An 18960-nucleotide genomic window follows, 5' to 3' on the forward strand; every position below is an offset into this window, starting at 1 on the left:
GACAACAGCTGGGAATGTAGCCTTTCACCCTGAATTCTGATTTTTTTTTTTTTTTTTTTTTTGCAACATCACACTTTGCCAGTTACTCACTTTGCCATGGTGTAATTTCACGGAAATAATTCCCATTACACTTTGATCTGCCTCTCCTTCAGCCTGTGTGGTATGGCATTCCTGCTGAACTTTATTTGACTCCATGTAGTTCTCTTGCTTTGTGTATAGTGTTGGAGACTGATTAAAAAGCTGACTAATAAAATCTGTGCCAATACTACACAGTGATCACTATGGTATTATGTAAAGCTACTAAACAAGGATACAAAATGAAGTTTTGTTAAAATAAATATTTAACCCATGCCTAAGAAAGGCTCGTAATGCATATACTGTACATGATACAATTTATTTTAAAACAAGTATTTTCAAGTATTTTAGTATCATTTTTTGCATTCTTTCCTGATACATTCTGTTTCGATCTGTTTCATCTACATCCTGTTTAATCAGAGTAAATAAATGTTTTTGTCACTAGCAGGATGCTAGTCAGATACTCTCTCCCTTTCATAATTTCTGGGTTTTTTTTGAAAGATACACATTTTCCCAGAACATTGTTGTGTAACTCCGTACTGTAATTGTTGCTTTTACCTCTGCTTTTCAAATACAATGAGGTTTGACTGATATAAAATGAAAACCAGTATTAAAGTCACATTAAGACTCAGGATACAAAAGAAGTCATAAGTAATTTATCTCCTAGGGCCTTTATTTAGACATCCCTCCCTCCTCCCCTCCCCCCCCAAAAAAGTTGTTGTAGGCTAGGAATGGCAGAAATCGTTTAACAATTTTTTCTCAATAAAATACTGATGAAAATTTAGTTAAGTTGAATAAGAAAAGATGTTTAATAATTAATTTCTGAAAACCAGAGTGTCAGTAATAACGAGTTCTAAGTGTTAAATTCTGTGTATAGATGCATTTTTTTGCTCATGGCATAATTGTGCATTGAGAGTTGTGGGTCTTACAGATCTGTATTGAAGACTAATTACAGCAAAAGGGAAGGTACTAAAATAACATCCAGAACACTACCAGGAATGTAAACTAAATAAAAGCTATAGTTACATTTGCTTTAGACACAATTGGCATAGATACTGTTTTGAGCACAGAATTAGAGGAGCTTACTTTGTTAGCTTAGTTTTTCTTTGTTTGATCCTCACAACAAAATGATTGCTGTCCTTCTGCAAGATAATTGAGAAGTGGACCGGTACTTCTAAAATATCCCTACACAATTACAACTGAGCCAATAAAAGAGAAGAATGTCATTTGTGCAACTAAGCTTACATTTGGCTGATGTTAAATAAACTAAGAAATACAGATAGCAGTCTTTGCTTTAAGAAATCTGAATTATGGAATCATAGAATTTCCTGAATTAGAAGGGACCTATAAGGATCATCCATTCCAACCCCTGGCTTCAGAGACCACCATACGGGACCACCCAAAAATCAGAATGTATGCCTGAGAGTCTTATGGAGATTCGAAGGACCCAAACTTTAGTTCCTGTATATAAAACCATGTGTTTTCATCAAGGCCATTTTACTCAAACTAGTTATAAAATTGGAGCAATAAAATCAAGTATTCCTCCAAAAGTTGGTAACATATCATTCAAGGAAACGGCTTTGAAGCATAGTTATTTCATAAAATAATTTATTTTAGAATGCACAGTATTTGCATCACCTACCCATGAAATTTTAGGGAATGGCAGTTTACACGCTAGCAACATATTGGTGAACTGAAAAATGATAGTTTCGTATTAAACTTTGTATTCTGTACTGTTTGTCCTTTATTGCTACTCTCTAATCATCTATCTGTTGCTGGTTTCTGTGTGTGTGTTTGTAGAGATCATGTTCCTATGGCTGTATTTTGCCTTGCCCTCATTGTGTGGCACATTAAACTATGTAAATAATTGTCTTCCCCCAGAGTTCCACTACCCTGTGCTACCTGCTGGTCTCACTCTCTCAGAGAGTAGTGCTGGAAGGCAGGTATTCTTTAGCAGCATTTCCACAGGTTGAATTTGTTTGTTTTGTGAAGGCTTTCAGACAAAATGTGAGAGGTGTTTCGAGGAATAGGCCCTGGAGAGGGAATGTTAACAGCAAATGAAGAAGTGAGTTGGCAAGAATGAATCATTTCATGCTACTTCCATGAGTTACCAAAGTCCTAAGTTTCCTGTTCACAATTAAATACTTCACACAGCAGTCTGTTATCACCTGCAGTATTATCTTTCTTACTCAGTGTTGTCAAGGTGTGGTAGCTTTCAAGTTCAGACATTAGAATTGTACTGTTGTCGAACTGATCCTGTAGGAAGTGCTTCTTATCAGTTGAAAGAATAACTTCAAAGGAAGCAGTTAACTGTTACCTGACGGGAGAATAAAATTCTTTGTCTCTTCTACCACAATGCATTTATTTCTAAATTTGTGTGCACTGGTGTATATTAACATCTGTGCTTTACTTCTTCTGACGTGGTGGCACAGTGTCACAAGTGCAGCAAAACAAGTTGCAGGTCCAACCTTGGTCCCATGGGCTCCATGTGGCCCACCAAAGCTCCTAGGGAAGCTGCCTGACCTGGGCTCAAAATTGTTATTTAGCACCATTGTAACATCATTGCTCTATTAGCCCTTTCGGTGCTGAAATCAGGAAAGGGGACACAGCGCAGCGCCAGCTCAAGCTGCCATAGAAGAAGACTGATGTAGTAGTTTCACAAAAACCGGGTCAAATAGCCCACCAATTTTATGATTTTGCTGTTTTCAAATTTTGTTGCTGTTGTTGTTGTTACTTATAGGCATTGATTATAATATATATTTTATGAGGCCTGCCCTGAAAGCCTCCTATTTTAGGATGTTATCCCACAACATCAGAGGTGGGTGTTGGTGTTATACCATTAGAAATTAAACCTTCCCACCACTGTCCATTACATTGTGTTGCTGTGTGACAGATAGCAGCAGAGGGGCAGTCTGACAAAATTGTGTCTGATACGGAAGTGAGTATGAAGTAAGGATGTGTAATGGAATTTCTTCATATGAAAAAAACAGCTCCCACTGACATTCTTTAACACTTGATGAATACTGATGGAGCCTAAAACGTGAATGTGAACAGTGAGGCAGTGTTAGGTGCTATACCTGGTGGAAGTCTCCTTAGCTCATCCCCTCAACTGGCCCTTTTGGTATGGTAAAAATATAATGACATTCCTGTTGTTTCAGGTTATTGGTCGGCTCACCCTGGAGTGGCTATCCCGCAAACAGAACTGGAGATATCTATGCATGTCCTGTTGGTACACCTAAAACCACATGTAAAAAACTGAACTTGCAAGGTAAGTTATAGTGAATAGTGCCTCATTACAATTATTCAGGCTTTCCTCATTTTTGTACCTGGCCAATCTATCTAATGAAATAACAGTTGGAAGCTAGCAAGGCCAGCTGCAAAAGCACGTAACAGCAATGTAAGCATGAATGTTGTTTATGAGGAATTCAGAGGAATTTCATTTTCAATGACAAGAACAGCATTCACTGGTCTCAGACTCCTTGAAGAATAAAAATATTTTTCTCTTGTCTTTTTCTCTTAACTGTTTCAGACTTCTAAAATTAACTATTGGTGAATGTATACACATATTTTTTACAACTCACCTTATGATACTGACATGAGCTTTATTTTTACACTTCTGTCATTTATTTCAAGTATTCTTAATTAGTAATCATAGAGTCAAAGAATGGCCTGGGTTGAAAAGGACTATAATTAAATGATCATAAAGTTTCAACCCCCCCATGGTCTGTGCAGGGTCACCAACCACCCAACCAGGCTGCCCAGAGCCACATCCAGCCTGGCCTGGAATGCCTCCAGGGATGGGGCATCCACAACCTCCCTGGGCAACCTGTTTCAGTGCATCACCACTCTCTGCGTGAAAAACTTCCTCCTAATATCTAATCTAAACCTCACCTGTCTCAGTTTACAATCATTCACCCTTGTCCTATCACTATCCACCCTTGTAAACAGTTTATATCCTGTTTATATGCTTCTTAATAAAATAACAATAACAATAATGAAAAAAGATAGTAATATGGCTACTATTATTATTAGTGTTTTCTATATCCTTTCTGGAACACTTTTTGTTCTGCCTTTAAAAACACTTATATTCTTAGTCATTTGTAGCAGCCTTATTAACAGTGTCAGCAGTATTAATATTTATAAGACATTTACTTAACACTTGCAGATTCTTGTTACATTCTCATTTCTCATTTGATCTATATATATATATGTATATCTATATCTATATATTATATGAAGCCTTTTCTGTTTTGTGTATTTATAAACTAAGTATAATAAGAGATTCCCTTTTGGATACGGTGAAAATAAAGCACAATTGAATAGCTTAAATGTGTACTTCATATTTAATTGTGGTGACGTATCTATTTTCCGCTGTTCCTTTCACATTTTGTCTGAAGTGTGATACTGGATAAGGGCAGCCCTAGTACCCTGAGGAATGTAACAGGAGCTGTTCAGCTGCATCTACAAAGCCAGCCAAAAATGCTTAATTGGAAGGAAGACAATTTGTTCCTCTCTTGTGCCTTCAGCTCTCTTGGGAGCAGGTGGTTTAAATGGCCCTACTTAATTAAAGTCTATTACTAGCTAGCAAATTTATGGTAATGATTGGTTTTCATTTCTTTTGTCTTAAAGTATTATGCAGGTGTTTGGAAGAAGCATGTTAGATTCTGAGACAGAAAGGAATTCTAACACTCAATTGCTTCTGTTCCTCAGCTAATATTTTGCCACTTCTTTTTTTTTTTTTTTTTCTTTTTATTTCAGCTTTAATAAATATTCCAAATGTAACTGAGATAAAGGAAGGCATGAACCTTGGCTTGACGCTGATCCAGAACTCAAAAACAGGAGGATTTTTGGTATGTATTGAGGATGACTGTACCATGCTCAGGACTTCCCACTTGAGCACATGCTTTATCCTCCCATGGCTGCTTCTCTCCCAGGCTCCAGACTCTTGTGTCCATGTCTGCTCCCTCTTGAGAGCTCTTTCCAGGCTCTTCAGCTCCTGGCATGTCTGTGTTGCAGCTTCAGGGCTCTGTGTGTTCAGCTTTTTGATGTCACGTGATTTGCACAAGCTTGTGACATAAGAATGCCTAGTCCTGCTGGAACAGTGTTTAAGAGTGTCACTCCTCTGACGGCTAACAAATTTTTATTTATTTTAACTTTCTGTCAGTGTTCCTAGCATTTTGTTCTTGGGACGCTGCTGTTCTCTAATTTGAAGGAGCTGCCACCCACCCCTGGGATATAAAATCCTGCTTCTATATTTAACACAGCATTCTCTTTCATCATTTTCTTTGCTAGACAAACAGATTTTTGGCCAAAATGAGATTTTTAAAATACACCTGTCCTGAATATTACATACAAGATGTATGCTGAACTCCACATGAATATTTCCAGGACCTAGCGCTGTGTATTTAGAACTTACCTGTCTCAGCTGCAAGTGCTTCTTGTAACACACCATCAGACCATGTGTACCACATTTGCCTTGAATGCATACTTAGTGTCACCTTGTAATCAGCCAATCCATCTACTTAGAATCAGTTCTGAGGGCAAACCTGTGCCTCTTTCTGACATTCTGCTTTTCAAGTTCTTAGTTCATATTACCTTATCTACCACTTTTCCCCTGCACTAATGGTGCATCTTGCTTTTTTGACTGTAACTATGCTAGAACGCTTGAACTTATCTATAGATACAGTTAATTTCTTTTGTCTAGAAATGCTACCATCTTATGAAATGTATTAGAAAATTTTGATGCCATCTACCTCTGGTAATCCTGTTTGACATTTATGTCATTTTTTGTTAATTTCTGCCTTTAATTACTTTTCTTTCTTTTCAGTATTCTTGTCAAAAGCATAGTGCTGCTTTTGCTCTCCCTTCTCTTCTGACATGGAGATGGTGCATTTTCTGTTTTCCAGACTTTTGTGACTTTGACAGAATTGATAGGTGAACCAGAACTTTAGGGGTTGGAAGGGACCCCCAGAGATCATTGAGTCCAATCTCCCTCCAAAGCAGGCTTCCTACAGCAGGCTGCACAGGTAGGCCTCCAGGCAGGTCTTGAATATCTCTGGTGAAGGAGACTCCACAGCCTCCCTGGGCAGCCTGTTCAAGTGCTCCGTCACCCTCAGAAGTTCTTAGGCACATCTGTGTGGAACTTCCTTTGCTTCAGTTTGTGGCCATTTCCCCTTGTCCTATTGCCATGCGCTACTGAAAAGTCTGGCTTTGTCCCTTTTCCTGCTGTACCTTAGGTTTTTATAGATACTGATCACATCCCCACTGAGACTGCTTTTCTCAAGGCTGAACAGACACAGGTCACTCACCCTTTCCTCACAGGAAAGATGCTCCAGGCCCTTTATCATCTTTGTGACTGCTGGACTGTCTCCAGGAGATCCCCTTCTTTTTTGTAGTGGGGAGCCCAGAACTGGACACAGTTTCTTTCAGAACTGCTGGACAGAGATCATACGTTCTCTCCCTGTATTCCTAATATAATTTTCTTTCTATAAGAACCTCCCAAATATCCTGATGATGAAATTCTGTCTCTGTATTTGTCTTTTCATCTAGTTACTTTTGTAAAAGTCCTTCTAAGATCAGAGTTCTCACTTTTATGCAGTCAGCTGAAAAAAAAAAATAAAATTATTATGTAGGGAACATTTTAGGCAAAGCAAGCTTACTTTTGAGGAAGACAGGGGTCAAACTCATCTTTTTATCAGTAGCCTCCAGCTAAGTCAGACTGTATACACTGCTGAGATCATGAAGGAGTTCAACTCTCAAAGTTCATTTCCCTTGGGAACAAGTCTCCTCAAATTAATAAATCCATGTGCAGATGCAGCAATCACAAGGCTTGTCAGTTCTGTCACTGTGTGTGCTAATAGAGCTTGCTGTCTTGAGCTATGAAGATGCTCATGGATATAATGCCACCTCCTGGTTTAATAGATGAACTTCTCCACATGGATAAAAGCAACATGCAAAATCCACTGTAATTTTAAGCCAATAGTTTATAAAGCAGGTGGACTTAATCAGCACAGGTTCCTGACGTGTTATGTCACACTCCTAGTTTTATAGTTGTGAATGCTCTGTAGGAAGGAACTTGCATTAAAATGGCCACAAGTAGAGAGTCCTTTTTATGAGAATGTGCATGAAGAGAGTTGTCTGATATTGTTGTGGTGACAGCATGAGACTTGCCTGGTAATTCATGGGGGCTCATCTTATCCCATCTACCTTTCATCCAGCTTATTGTGCATTTGGTATGTGGATACAGTGAGACCAGTACTTGTTATTTTATAATTTCTTTTTGTTATTGCTTCTAAAGACTTGTGGTCCCTTGTGGGCACAGCAGTGTGGAAGCCAACACTATGCAACAGGAGTCTGTTCTGAAATCAGCCCAAGTTTCCAGATTCTAAGAAGCTTTTCTCCTGCTGTTCAAAGTAAGACAACATTTGTAAAACAGATTCAGTATAAAAACTGGACCAAGCAAAATTAAGATATATTGTGTTGGGGACACTTTGAGTTTTTTAAAAACATGTGTATGGAACCTTAAAAAGAGCCTTTCTGACACAAGTGAAGATTGATGGATACTGATCTAATTCTGGTAAAATCTGGATTCAGTCCTCTGAATTCAGAGAAACTGCATTGGAGCAGTGCAAATTGATAACGGGCTCAAAATTTGCATGTGATATTATTGAGTCTTCATTCAGACTCTTCATTCAGACTTCATTCAAGGAAACCTTTCTTATCTGAAGTCCTGCCTGTGTGAGACCTAGATATGCTTCTCTCAATTTCACCAAAGACTTGTAAGTAAATTGAAAGTGATTTCCATTATTTTTTTTCTTTCTTTTTTTAGAGTGTTCTTCTGTCATAGATATTGTGGTGGTTTGTGATGAGTCAAACAGCATTTATCCCTGGGATGCTGTGCGGGCATTTCTGAAGAAATTTGTCCAAGGATTAGATATAGGCATCAACAAAACCCAGGTAAGTAAAATGCAACATTGGAAGAAAGGTCATGGGAAGGAAGCAGTGGATTTTATTAGCAAATTCTAGCAGTTTTAAAGGAAACTTTAAACTTTAAGTTTTTAATCACTTGTCATTTGAGTCAAAATGCTGACCAACTTAAATAGAAGTCTAACAGACACAGATCTGTTTTAAATATATAAGATAATGTGGTAGAAAAAAATAATTAAAATGCAGTTTTTGGAAATGTGGTATAAGCAAAAACAGATTTGTCTGGGTGTATTTGTTGGATTTTTGGTTGTTGTTGTTTAGTGGGAGGTTTTCATATGGCTTTTACTTTCCAACTACTGTATCTTTAAAATAGGAGTTTTTCCCCACTTGATTACTGTCTGATCTTTGAGTTCTTTTCTCATTTAAATTTGATGATGATAAGGAAAATTTTGTTTCCTGTTTTTCAAACATTTTCTGTCTTTGCAGCTGTCCATTTTCCATAAACAATTCTGGGAACAAAGTCTGGGCACTGGAAATCTCTCTCCCAAAGGCTGCCTTCTTCATTGGGCTACTTTGGAAGCGAGGTGCTTAAAAGTCAGGCTTCCTGCTCAGCGTCATGAGTCCTTTCTGAACCTTACTTTTACCATCTTTCCTTCTTTATTTCTTTAATGCTACATGTACATCTTAACATATTTCCATAGTATTCGCCTGTACTGAAAGTAAGTAAGGTTTGCAGTGCTGTCGGGGAACTAACACTTAGGACTTCCCTAAGAAGATCAAAATGAGGTGCTGTCAGCTGATAGAATTCTTGCTGTTATCTGATTTTTCCCATAGCTCACTGTGTTACTGCTGTCCCTAAGCACTTCTAGAAATAACCCTACAAACATTTAAATGCCTACTATTTCAGGTTCTGTACATTAACATATTGTAGTCCATAATAAATAAGATTCATGAGTATTTAGACTTTTTTGCTTTCCAAATTAGCTATTATTAATTGATTTTATATGATCAAAGAAAACGGTATGCATCTGCAGATCTTCTGCTCCTGCTTGACAAATAGATATACATCATGATACCATGTAAGTGATTGTAATACACAATAATTTAATGTATTTTTTTCATTTTATAGGTGGGTTTAATTCAGTACGCTAATAATCCCCGTGTAGTATTCAAGCTGAATGAGTACCAAACAAAGGATGATGTTGTTAATGCAACAGAGAAGACATTTCAACAGGGAGGAGATCTGACTAATACTTTCAAAGCCATTGACTATGCAAGGTAAAATATGTTGATGATTACTGTAGTATGATTTCTACCATAACTTACCTCACAATGCAAGGAGCACGTCCTGAATTTTGGTCCTTCTGAGAGCATAAGTCCTTAGAGTCTTCAAGGAGGTTCATTTATATATGGGTACATGCAAATAAATGTACATCAGGTACACATGTAACATCTCCTGCAGTGCACGGCAGGGACATGTAAATTCAACTTGCTGAAATCAAGTCCTTAATCTTTGTGTTAAACTCTACACAAAATTAGCAGATGGCATCAAGCTGAGGGCAGATGACACCAAGAGGCTGTGGATGCCTCCACCCTGGGCCAGGCTGGATGGAGCTGCAAGAAACCTGGGAGGTATCCTAGGTATCCTAGTTGGAGGTGTCCCTGCCTATAGCAGGGGGTTGAAACTAGGTGATGTTAAACATCCAATCCAATCCATACCATTCTATGACTTTGTGATTCTAAGTATTAGTGGTACCCAACAGATACATCTCACATCAAACACCACTGAAAAAGTTCTGGGAGAGATATAAAATCACTGCAAGTAGTAAAAAAATTTCAGAGATTTAGTGGAATTGGTAATGTGAATTTTAAGGTCATGTTTGTTAAATATAGAGAAAAAGAAGTCTCTTCTCTGGTGTCAGTTTGTCACTTCATCACTAGTAGCATGAAAAAAATGAAAAATATTTAAATGATATCCCATGAATTCTGGACACACATAGAACCTAGGTGCATTTCTCAATAGGCAGGTGCTATTTAGTGATTGGATCAAGGACAGGACTATAGGCCTAAGTGGCTGGAAATCTAAATGGTCTTGAAAACCTTATTTAGAGAAAGAATCAACCTTCACTGGATTTCAAATTTGCATACTCTTAATATTCATCCCTTTTTATTTGAAATTAGTGGAAGCAGTTCCTAGCTATTCTGGTAGTGCAAAATATTGATGCTTCTTTTTTTCTAAGTCAGCAATAGATGTGTTCACTGAAGAATATATATATGTATATATATAGAATGGTGAATTTCAATCTGGTAAACCCACTGTTTTATAACAGACAGCATGCCTTCTCCGCTGAGTCAGGGGGCCGGCCTACAGCCACCAAAGTAATGGTTGTTGTGACAGATGGTGAATCGCATGATGGCTCCAACTTGAAAACTGTGATAGGTAGATGCAATGAAGATAATATAACAAGATTTGGCATTGCTGTAAGTAATCCTATAATTACTTATATTGTGACAGATTTGGAAAGATCATATTATAGTGTGTGCATGGAAGTGCATGTTTGATGTATAATAAATATATAATAATTGTATAATATAATGACACAGTAACCTAAATTTGGTTAAATGTGTCTTCAAGAGTTAGTGAAACATAGGTCCTCTTTAACTGGCTAAAAAAGCAAACCTATTTTAATTCAATCAATAGTTTTCTCCTTTGTCTTGGTTTATGTATTTTTCCAGTCTGAGTAGTCCATTGTAAAGGTATAGTAATATTAGGAATTCTTTAATATAAATGAAATTAGTTTTATTTTTCCTGTTATGTATGGAATGCTTACTCAAGTGGTACACAAGGAGATGGAGTAAAAACATGATACCCCTTTCTTTTCTATTTTGTTTTTTTCCCCCAAGGTTTTGGGATACTTAATCAGGAATGAACTTGATACTAAAAACTTAATTAAAGAAATCAAAGGAATTGCTAGTCATCCAACAGACAAATATTTCTTTAATGTGTCATCTGAGGCTGCACTGCTGGAAGAAGCGGGAACACTTGGAGAGCGCATTTTTAGCATAGAAGGTAAAATACTCAGTGTCTCTGGAATATTGGATGAGATTCTCCCAGCTAAGGAGTGAGAGTTTTGTTTATCTTCACCTTGGTGTCAAAAGGAGGAGCAGCTGGAGCTGCAGGCTGCTTGCTGCTCCCCAGGAGGGCTGTGGTTTGCACAAGCTACTAAAGCCCTAATAAGCCTGAGCTTCACTTTTCTGCAGATGAGTGGGAATTGTTCCTCAGTTTCTAAAAATTTTGCTTGAGTCTTCAGTTTCAGGAATCAGCCAAAGGTTTGTCCATGTGCATCCAAATCTTTTTTACATTTACTATCACTGGACAAGTTAAGGTATCTCGCTGCTTGTGTTTCTCTGTTAGTGCTAAGCAAGCATAGAGATAAAAAGCAAGTCAGAAGATTGAGTTACTTTTTTCAAAGCTGAAAAGCTACAGTAATGCAATCTGCGTGATTTCTGCTGGGCCCCGTTCCTGGCACCAACCATGTCTTTGTGTTTTGGATGAGGGTATGCCAGTGGTGGCCCAGAGGCACTTCAGCCCCCTGATACCCTGCTTTTTAAAGTCAAATTTACACCTTACTCAGGAGACTTGTGACCTGGACTCAGCTCAACCTACAGAACTTTTTGTAGCTTTAGTGTTACTATATTCAAGTGAATAAATGAATCTAGAAAGTGATCATGTTTGACAGCTGTCAAACATTTAATTGGAAAGTTGTGAATACCCACTTACTAAAGCTGTTAAATGCAGGGTACTTCTAGTGCTTCCTGTAGAACATAAAAACTTATTAGCTACAAGGTCAGTACCATGCAGGCTGATCAAGGCCTTCCTTATCATCTGCCTGTTTGGAGAAGTCTTATAACATAGCTATGTGCAAGAGTGTTAGCCATCTGATAGTAAAATATGAAAATAATGTTTATCTGATTTCATTTGTTTGCAAATGTTTTAACAGAAATGGTGGATTGGAGAAAAGATGGAATTACGTAGGGTCTCTGTAAAGTTACCCTTACAGGCAGCAGGATTGGATCTCTCTTTGTGCTTCTGTAGGGTTAACTGTATGTGAATATTTATTTCACTAGGTACAGATCAGGGTGATACATTCCAAATGGAAATGTCCCAGGTGGGCTTCAGTGCGCATTTCTCGCAAAAAAAGGTATATGGATTTAATTATTCAATGATATAAGTAGGTATAATGTCATAGGCATAAATGCATAGAAACACAACAGTGTAAAATTTTAAGTTGATTTTTTTTTAAGATTATTATAAGCAGAAGAATGTAAAATTATCCTCTGTTGTTTTTGTTGGGGATTTTTTTTTTGTTTATTTGGTTTTTACCAGAAAAATTAAAAAAAAATAAAATAAAATAAATTGACTTCTAATATATGGTGTGTTCTCCAAAAAAGACGAAATATGTTCATAAGTGAAGCTAAGTGACAGCCACATGTATTCATACCACTTCAATGCAGTGATTCTGAGAAAGTTAATCTAACGTTTCCATCATTTTTTGAGTTCAATGATCATGAGAAATTCAGTCATTGAAGTTGACATTCTGCAGCTGAATAACTCAGAAGAATTGGAACAATACTGTAATGACAGTGTACTTCTGGGCACTGACCTCTTGACCAAGATGACTGGGTCATCTTGACCTCTGTATAAATAAAGTCAGAAAATAATTTATAAAGGCAGTGAGACTTAAATAATATTTCATTTAGAAGTTAGTATGATAAATCAGATCTATTCTACATGCTAAACAATTTTAAGATTATCTTGATTAAATCAATTTTGACTTCTTCCTCTTCTAAGGATCATGATTTTGTAAAAGTGTACACTTAGCAAGACCAGCTCTAGAGAAGCCAGGCATAGGAAACTTGGGCTGCAGTGTCCAGGAACTAAAGCTGTCACTTATCCTCTTGCAATAGAAGAGTGGAAATCCTTTTTAATAGGGTAGTAAGGTGCAGCATGCAAATGAAAACTAAGCAACTCACATCAACTGCCTGCAGTCATTAGACTACACGTCACTACCTCAAAACACAGTAATGTTTTATGTAATTACATATGGTAACTTCAGCTTTCTGATGCTGTTTGTTTTTGTTGTTGTTTAGTTTACAGTTTTTCTGAAATAAGTAGTTCTAAAGTGTTGATGTTTACTTTTTAAAGGATGTTCTGCTGCTGGGTGCTGTTGGGGCTTATGACTGGAGTGGAACAGTAATTCAGGAGTCTTCAAAGAGGGTCACTAATTTTCCCAGCAATGTGTTCGAGAAAATTCTACAGGACAGAAATCATAGTTCATATCTAGGTAAGGGACTAACAGGCAAATCTGGAAATGCATCAAGCTTCTGTTGAATAACTTGGAAAATCTGTCTCTCATTCCTATTAAGAAGTGATCTGCAAAGAAAATAATTTTGCATCCAAAAATATTTCGTTTACTGGAACACTGAATGAAGTCTTTTATCATGTTTTTAAAATTCTATTCTCTTTTAATATTAATATGTACTTTCTGAGTTGTGCATGGCAGATGATTGGCTTGCTGTAGTTTCATCTGTGCTTGCTCATTTCTTGGCCTTTTCCACTCCATTTTATAGTTTTAGTCATAATACAACAGTTTAACAGAGATCTTATTTAGAATTCCCATTTATGCTCTGACACGAGCATCTGTGGCCCAGTAAAGCTACGCAGTTTGTCTTCTCAATTCATTGAAATGTTTTCTATAAAGCTACAATATGCAAGCTAGTAATTTCTTCCTGAATAACAGCACTGTGTTTATCATTGATGGCTTTCTAATGAGTGAAGTTATTAAAGAAGTTCTATTTTTCCCACTGATATTTACACTTATCCTTATGGGTTAACAGTACTTATATCCAACACAATGAACTCATTGAAAGTAGTTTAAAAAGCAGTAGCTTTTTTATGTCTGATAGCTTCAGATTTTCTCTTTTTTTAGAACAATTCTCAAAAGTTTAGGTCATTTCTGTGCAGCACTTCTCCACTAGATGTTGTATAGAGCATTGTCCTTACTCTTTTTGGAGCAAACAATGTAGCAATCTTTTCTTTCTTCTCTTCTGGCACTACTGCTGTACTCTCCCTTCCTTTCCCTCTTTCTGACCCCACTGAAAGCCCAGTACCAGTGAGTAGCCCATGCTGAAGGGTTTGCTAGCTCACTACTAGCTTGGCCCCCACTCTGCATTGCACCCTCTCAGTTCAAGTGGCTGTGTGCTGTTTGAATTAGGAACTTGTGGCCTTAGGCTGTGGAATAAAATCTTGTTTTGAAATTTTAGCCTCCAATGATGTTCTCTTCCTGGAAAAGCAGTCACATATTAACTGCACACAAACCTGAACAAGACTGATATATGCAGTGACCAAGGCATAATCCTTTTGGATTGTGCTCCTTGCTTTGTACTACAGCTTGCTAAAGACCTGCATGTTCTGCCCAATCACTGGGATTTTGTTACTCTGTTTAGCTACAGACTTTAGAAAGAGTGATTTTGTTTTCTTGTGTTAAAATAAATCTGGTGTAGTTAAATCAGAGAAATGTAAAATGTGTAGTGATACTACCTTCACAGTGCTAATACATGTGTAAGATATTTGTGGGCATTAAAAGATGTTTCCTGAAAGCAAATAAATGTTAGAATAATGTGAATGGGGATTAAAATGTTGAAAGAAGTTCAGCCAACTAAGCCCTTCAGCTGACAAGCTATTATAATCTGCTATGTTCAGCCAAAGCACTGGGCTGTGGTTTTGTGAGCAGTGAGAAAATGCATTGAGGGTTTTTCCAAAGCTAGGTGTTTCTCCCTGTTTGGAGCACTGGCTCAAATGTTTATCTGAAGTTTCTGTTAATTTCTTCATTCCCGGGGTACTCTTTGTGCAATTTTTCCTATCTCTTTCATAAAACTGACATTTTAATGGTCTGTGTTTAGGCAAGGCTATTGTCCATTCTAGTTTGCAAACATGCTTTGACTTGATCTCTGTGCCTCAGTTTTTCTCCAGAAGAGGTTTGATGCACATGGGACAGCTTCAGTTCCCATCTGCAGGCATCATCCTTTGCCACTAATGCACCAGACTGAGTCATCTGTGCCATTATGGATAACCAGCAGACAACATGTGGTTCACAGTCTCTCATGTGTTGTATGCTGTCTTCTTCCCACAGGATATGCAGTTGCTGTTCTCTCAACTCAGAGTTCCATTTATTTTGTTGCTGGTGCACCAAGATCTAACTACACTGGCAGAGTTGTTGTTTATGATGTTGACAGCCAAGGTAATATCTCAATTGTGCAGTCCCAGAGAGGCGAACAGGCAAGTATATTTTGTTTAGAACTGCATATTTTGAAGGCATCTATTCTTATTGATAGAGGAGTAGATTGCAGTACTTGAAAAATTCCTTTCTCCAGTGCACTTAGAATCCCACTTGCATGTCTCTCTACTACTGGACTGTTTCAGTGAAGTTAACTGTAACTCCTAAAGCATATTTTATGAGGTCATTCTACTAGTGGTACAAGATAATATACAAAGGTACATAATGTGTAATTCTGTCAGTGCTTCTAACTGGGAGAGACTTGGTGAGCTTCACTCTGCCTGAGAAGCTGTGGTGTAGATGACATCACAGGAGAAATTTGGAAGTTCATTCTTTTTCTCAATTAGAGATAGAATGGAAAGCTTAGATAGCTTCAGTTTGTTTTGTTTTACTTTGTAAGACAAAGATAGAGGTGTATAATGAGCACAGTTTAATATAAAAAGCACACCTTCCCTTGCTTGTTCTCCGATTTCATTATTGTTGTTTAGTGGTAAAGCCATGGTAGCAACTGCTAGGCAGACACAGTGAATTCTTAGTAAGTTTCTGATTCACAGAATGCTATTGTCTGCTCTATAATAGCTTCAAGCCAATGTGCAGTATCATTAGTAACTTTTTCAGTTACTATCTTTTTCAGATTTTAGAGTTTTCTGGTTCAAATGTTAAAGCATTATGCCTTGCAAAATCCACATACAAACTCAAGTTTCTTACTGGTTTTCAGATTGGCTCCTACTTTGGCAGTGTGGTGTGTTCAGTGGATGTTAACAAGGACTCTGTGACAGACGTGCTGCTTGTAGGTGCACCAATGTTTATGAATGACCTGAAGAAAGAGGAAGGGAGAGTATATATGTTTTCCATCACAAAGGTAAGAATGGACATGTAGCAAACCCAGAACTGGCTTCTTGCATATCCTTCCATAAGTGCTGGCATTTTCATTTTCAGCTGGAATTTACTTTTTTTCCCTGGATTAGAGTTTTATCAGGGCAGTCCAATCAGAAGTACTTGGTGACAACATCTGTTCAGTTAAATCAGAGAGTGATCAGAGGAGTGATCCCTGGCCCCGGGGCTAGTGTTGCTTAGCACTACCTTCTTGCAGAGTCTGGACACAGATATGCAAAAAATCCCTTGGCCTCAAACTTTTTCTGGGCCCTTAAGTTTATTTTGTTTATCTACCTTTTTCAGACCATTAGAAATGCTGAGAGTGGTGTTTTTATTAAGAGACGCATGTGCATTGCCTGAGGTGTAGTGTAAGGGCAGGGGTAAGTGATATCTGGTCAGAGGATGCAGAGGGAGCCCTTCCCAGGGCAATCTTTCCTGTACTGCTTTTAAGAAGCAGCTGCAAACTCTCCCCAGAACCAATCGTGGACGTAATCTGGTAACAAGCCAGCTGGAGCAGTCTGAAAGAGAGCCACGAGGCAAGTTAATAGCTAAGCAGTATTAGTGAATAAAGGCTGGCTGCTGCACATTGCTCCTCCTTGAGCCTGCTTTTAGGGACTGTGCTGGGCACAGTGTATGAATGCGGTGCAAGGTTGACTGTTTCTCTGTAAAGTTTAGCTTGTGTCTTCTGTTAATTTTCTGTGATTTAATTTTAGAAAATCTGTTCAACACCTAACAGAATTCCTAAAACAGTTCTCGTAAATACAGTTCTGCCAATGTGTTGTTTCATAGACCTTACAGTAGGTGGTTGCTATTACTAATGTTGTCTCCTTTGTCAGGATAGCGATGCTATTTGTGTGATGGTTAACCGAGTGCTTCTTATTCAGATCTGTGGCAGGTGTTTTCAGAATGTCTGTATTAACCCTCCTGAAAACTCTGGTAGTTCTGATCAGTCTCACAAACAATCATGGATACCTCAATATGCAAAGTAAATTTTTCCTGTTAATGGCAGCTAGTAGAGAGCATGTCACTGTACCACGTAAATTACAGTCAGATAAACAGAGATGAAGTACCATCCTCCTCAGAACTACTCAAAGTCCAGTCACCCTAGAGCAAGATGAATCTGTACCCTGGGGCAATTTTAAGGTCGATGAAGTACTGGAAGCGGTACTGTTGGCAGCTGACATTAGTCAATGTGACTGAAATGACACGAAAAATATAGAAGAAAAGGATGGTTTTTTTGTTTTGTTTTTTGTTGTTTTTGTTGTTTTGTTGTTTTGTTTGTTTGTGGTTTTTTGTTTGTTTGTTTGTTTGTTTTGTTTTTTTCAGCTTTAGAAAATGAATATGTTGAAAGACTATCCTTACAAATTTTGATCTTTGGCAGATATTGGATTTAAAATTATTTAAAAGTTAAATGTAGTGTAAGAGTGTTTTAAGAACAAAAAACAAAACCTGAATTTGTGAAATTGTGTTTATGTTGCATAAGTTACACATTTTTAGTCATTTTGAACAAATAACTTGGCTGGTATTTATAAAATTTGAGTGCAGTGTGATAAGTTAGGTTAGAGATGAGAATTATACTTGCCAAAGATCTAGATTTACGGTAATATAAATATGATTATTTAACTCTAAAGATCTCCAGCCTTTCTTTCCTCATTGGCACTGGAGAGGTCAGGAGTTTACCATTTGGACACATGTTTTTTGCATTAGTATAGTTAGGAAATTCCATTTCTATTTCAAAGAATTATGTCCAGTTACATAATTTCCATTCCCTCTGCATAAAAACTGGTAATCCAAAACTGGAAACTGCATTTTTCAATGTATTGTGAAACTTTCAGAACAGTCAGATGAGGACAGTGAGAGCACTTAAGCTTTATACATATGGTTATATTTGCTGTTAGTACTCTGCATAGCATGCTTTAATTTTGCTGTGTAATGCTTGCCAAGACTCTGAGACATAATGCAAACTGAATGGGCAATACAATGGGGAAGGAATTTGGGGTTGAGCAGTCCAAGGGGGAATGTACTGTTGGGGGGGGGGGGGGGGAAGCAAAAAACAATGCACATAGATAATTCTACGTCTAATCTGGTGTCATGATAGTTATGTTTTGGCTTTTCCATCTTTTTCCTTTTATAAAGGGAATTTTGGATCAACAAGAGCTCTTGGAAGGCCCACAAGGTTCAGAAAATGCTCGCTTTGGATCAGCAATTGCAGCACTTACAGACATTGATTTGGATGGTTTTAATGATGTTGTAATAGGTGCACCACTAGAAAATCAAAACTCTGGAGCAATTTATATTTACAATGGCTTTCAAAGGACTATACGTACCAAATATTCTCAGGTAAATAACTGTGCTGTGCAATGTTCTACTCAGATGTGCTGGATTTTCAATCCTTTTATTGCCCATGGTTTCATCCTCATTGTATTGTTATTTTTATGGTTTATTTCAAGTTTTGTCCCCCCTCCTTACTTCAGCTGTCAGCACGACCTGAATGATATTGTTATGGTGCTTACAGTTGAAGCATGCAGAGGAAAAGTGCTTGCAGGATGCTCTGTTTGAGACTCTCATAATTTTTGGTGCATGCATTAATGAAATCAACACACTTCCTTTATCTTTTTTCACACTTGCAATTCCAGTTTTTAAAGTTATTGTGCAGCACCAAAGATTAGATAAATCTCCACTCTGTAAATTTGAAATAAAGAAATTAAAAATATGCATTTAACGAAAAGTAATTCAGAGAAATCCA

The 18960-nt window shown here is 37.5% G+C and overlaps 1 protein-coding gene across 3 annotated transcripts in view; it reads left to right on the forward strand.

Moving 5' to 3' along the window:
- ITGA2 (integrin subunit alpha 2) overlaps positions 1 to 18960 on the forward strand; it is a 62452-nt gene that overhangs the window by 20942 nt on the left and 22550 nt on the right. For 2 of the 3 annotated variants that reach the window (XR_014939369.1, XM_015848698.3), the window contains exons 3-14: positions 3234 to 3343; positions 4834 to 4925; positions 7373 to 7487; positions 7904 to 8031; positions 9131 to 9279; positions 10332 to 10482; positions 10906 to 11071; positions 12130 to 12203; positions 13208 to 13346; positions 15195 to 15340; positions 16057 to 16200; positions 18351 to 18554. Coding sequence is in view for 2 of the 3 variants with exons in the window: in XM_015848698.3 (XP_015704184.1) it covers positions 3234 to 3343; positions 4834 to 4925; positions 7373 to 7487; positions 7904 to 8031; positions 9131 to 9279; positions 10332 to 10482; positions 10906 to 11071; positions 12130 to 12203; positions 13208 to 13346; positions 15195 to 15340; positions 16057 to 16200; positions 18351 to 18554 (1618 nt within the window). In the remaining variant the exon portion in view is untranslated. Of the gene's footprint in view, positions 1 to 3233; positions 3344 to 4833; positions 4926 to 7372; positions 7488 to 7903; positions 8032 to 8492; positions 8586 to 9130; positions 9280 to 10331; positions 10483 to 10905; positions 11072 to 12129; positions 12204 to 13207; positions 13347 to 15194; positions 15341 to 16056; positions 16201 to 18350; positions 18555 to 18960 lie in introns of those variants that run through there. The other variant, XM_085528806.1, reaches the window with a different exon arrangement.

The sequence above is a fragment of the Coturnix japonica genome, chromosome Z, assembly GCF_054131305.1.
Source record: "Coturnix japonica strain WE chromosome Z, WE-NBRP24, whole genome shotgun sequence".
Taxonomy (NCBI): Eukaryota; Metazoa; Chordata; class Aves; order Galliformes; family Phasianidae; genus Coturnix; species Coturnix japonica.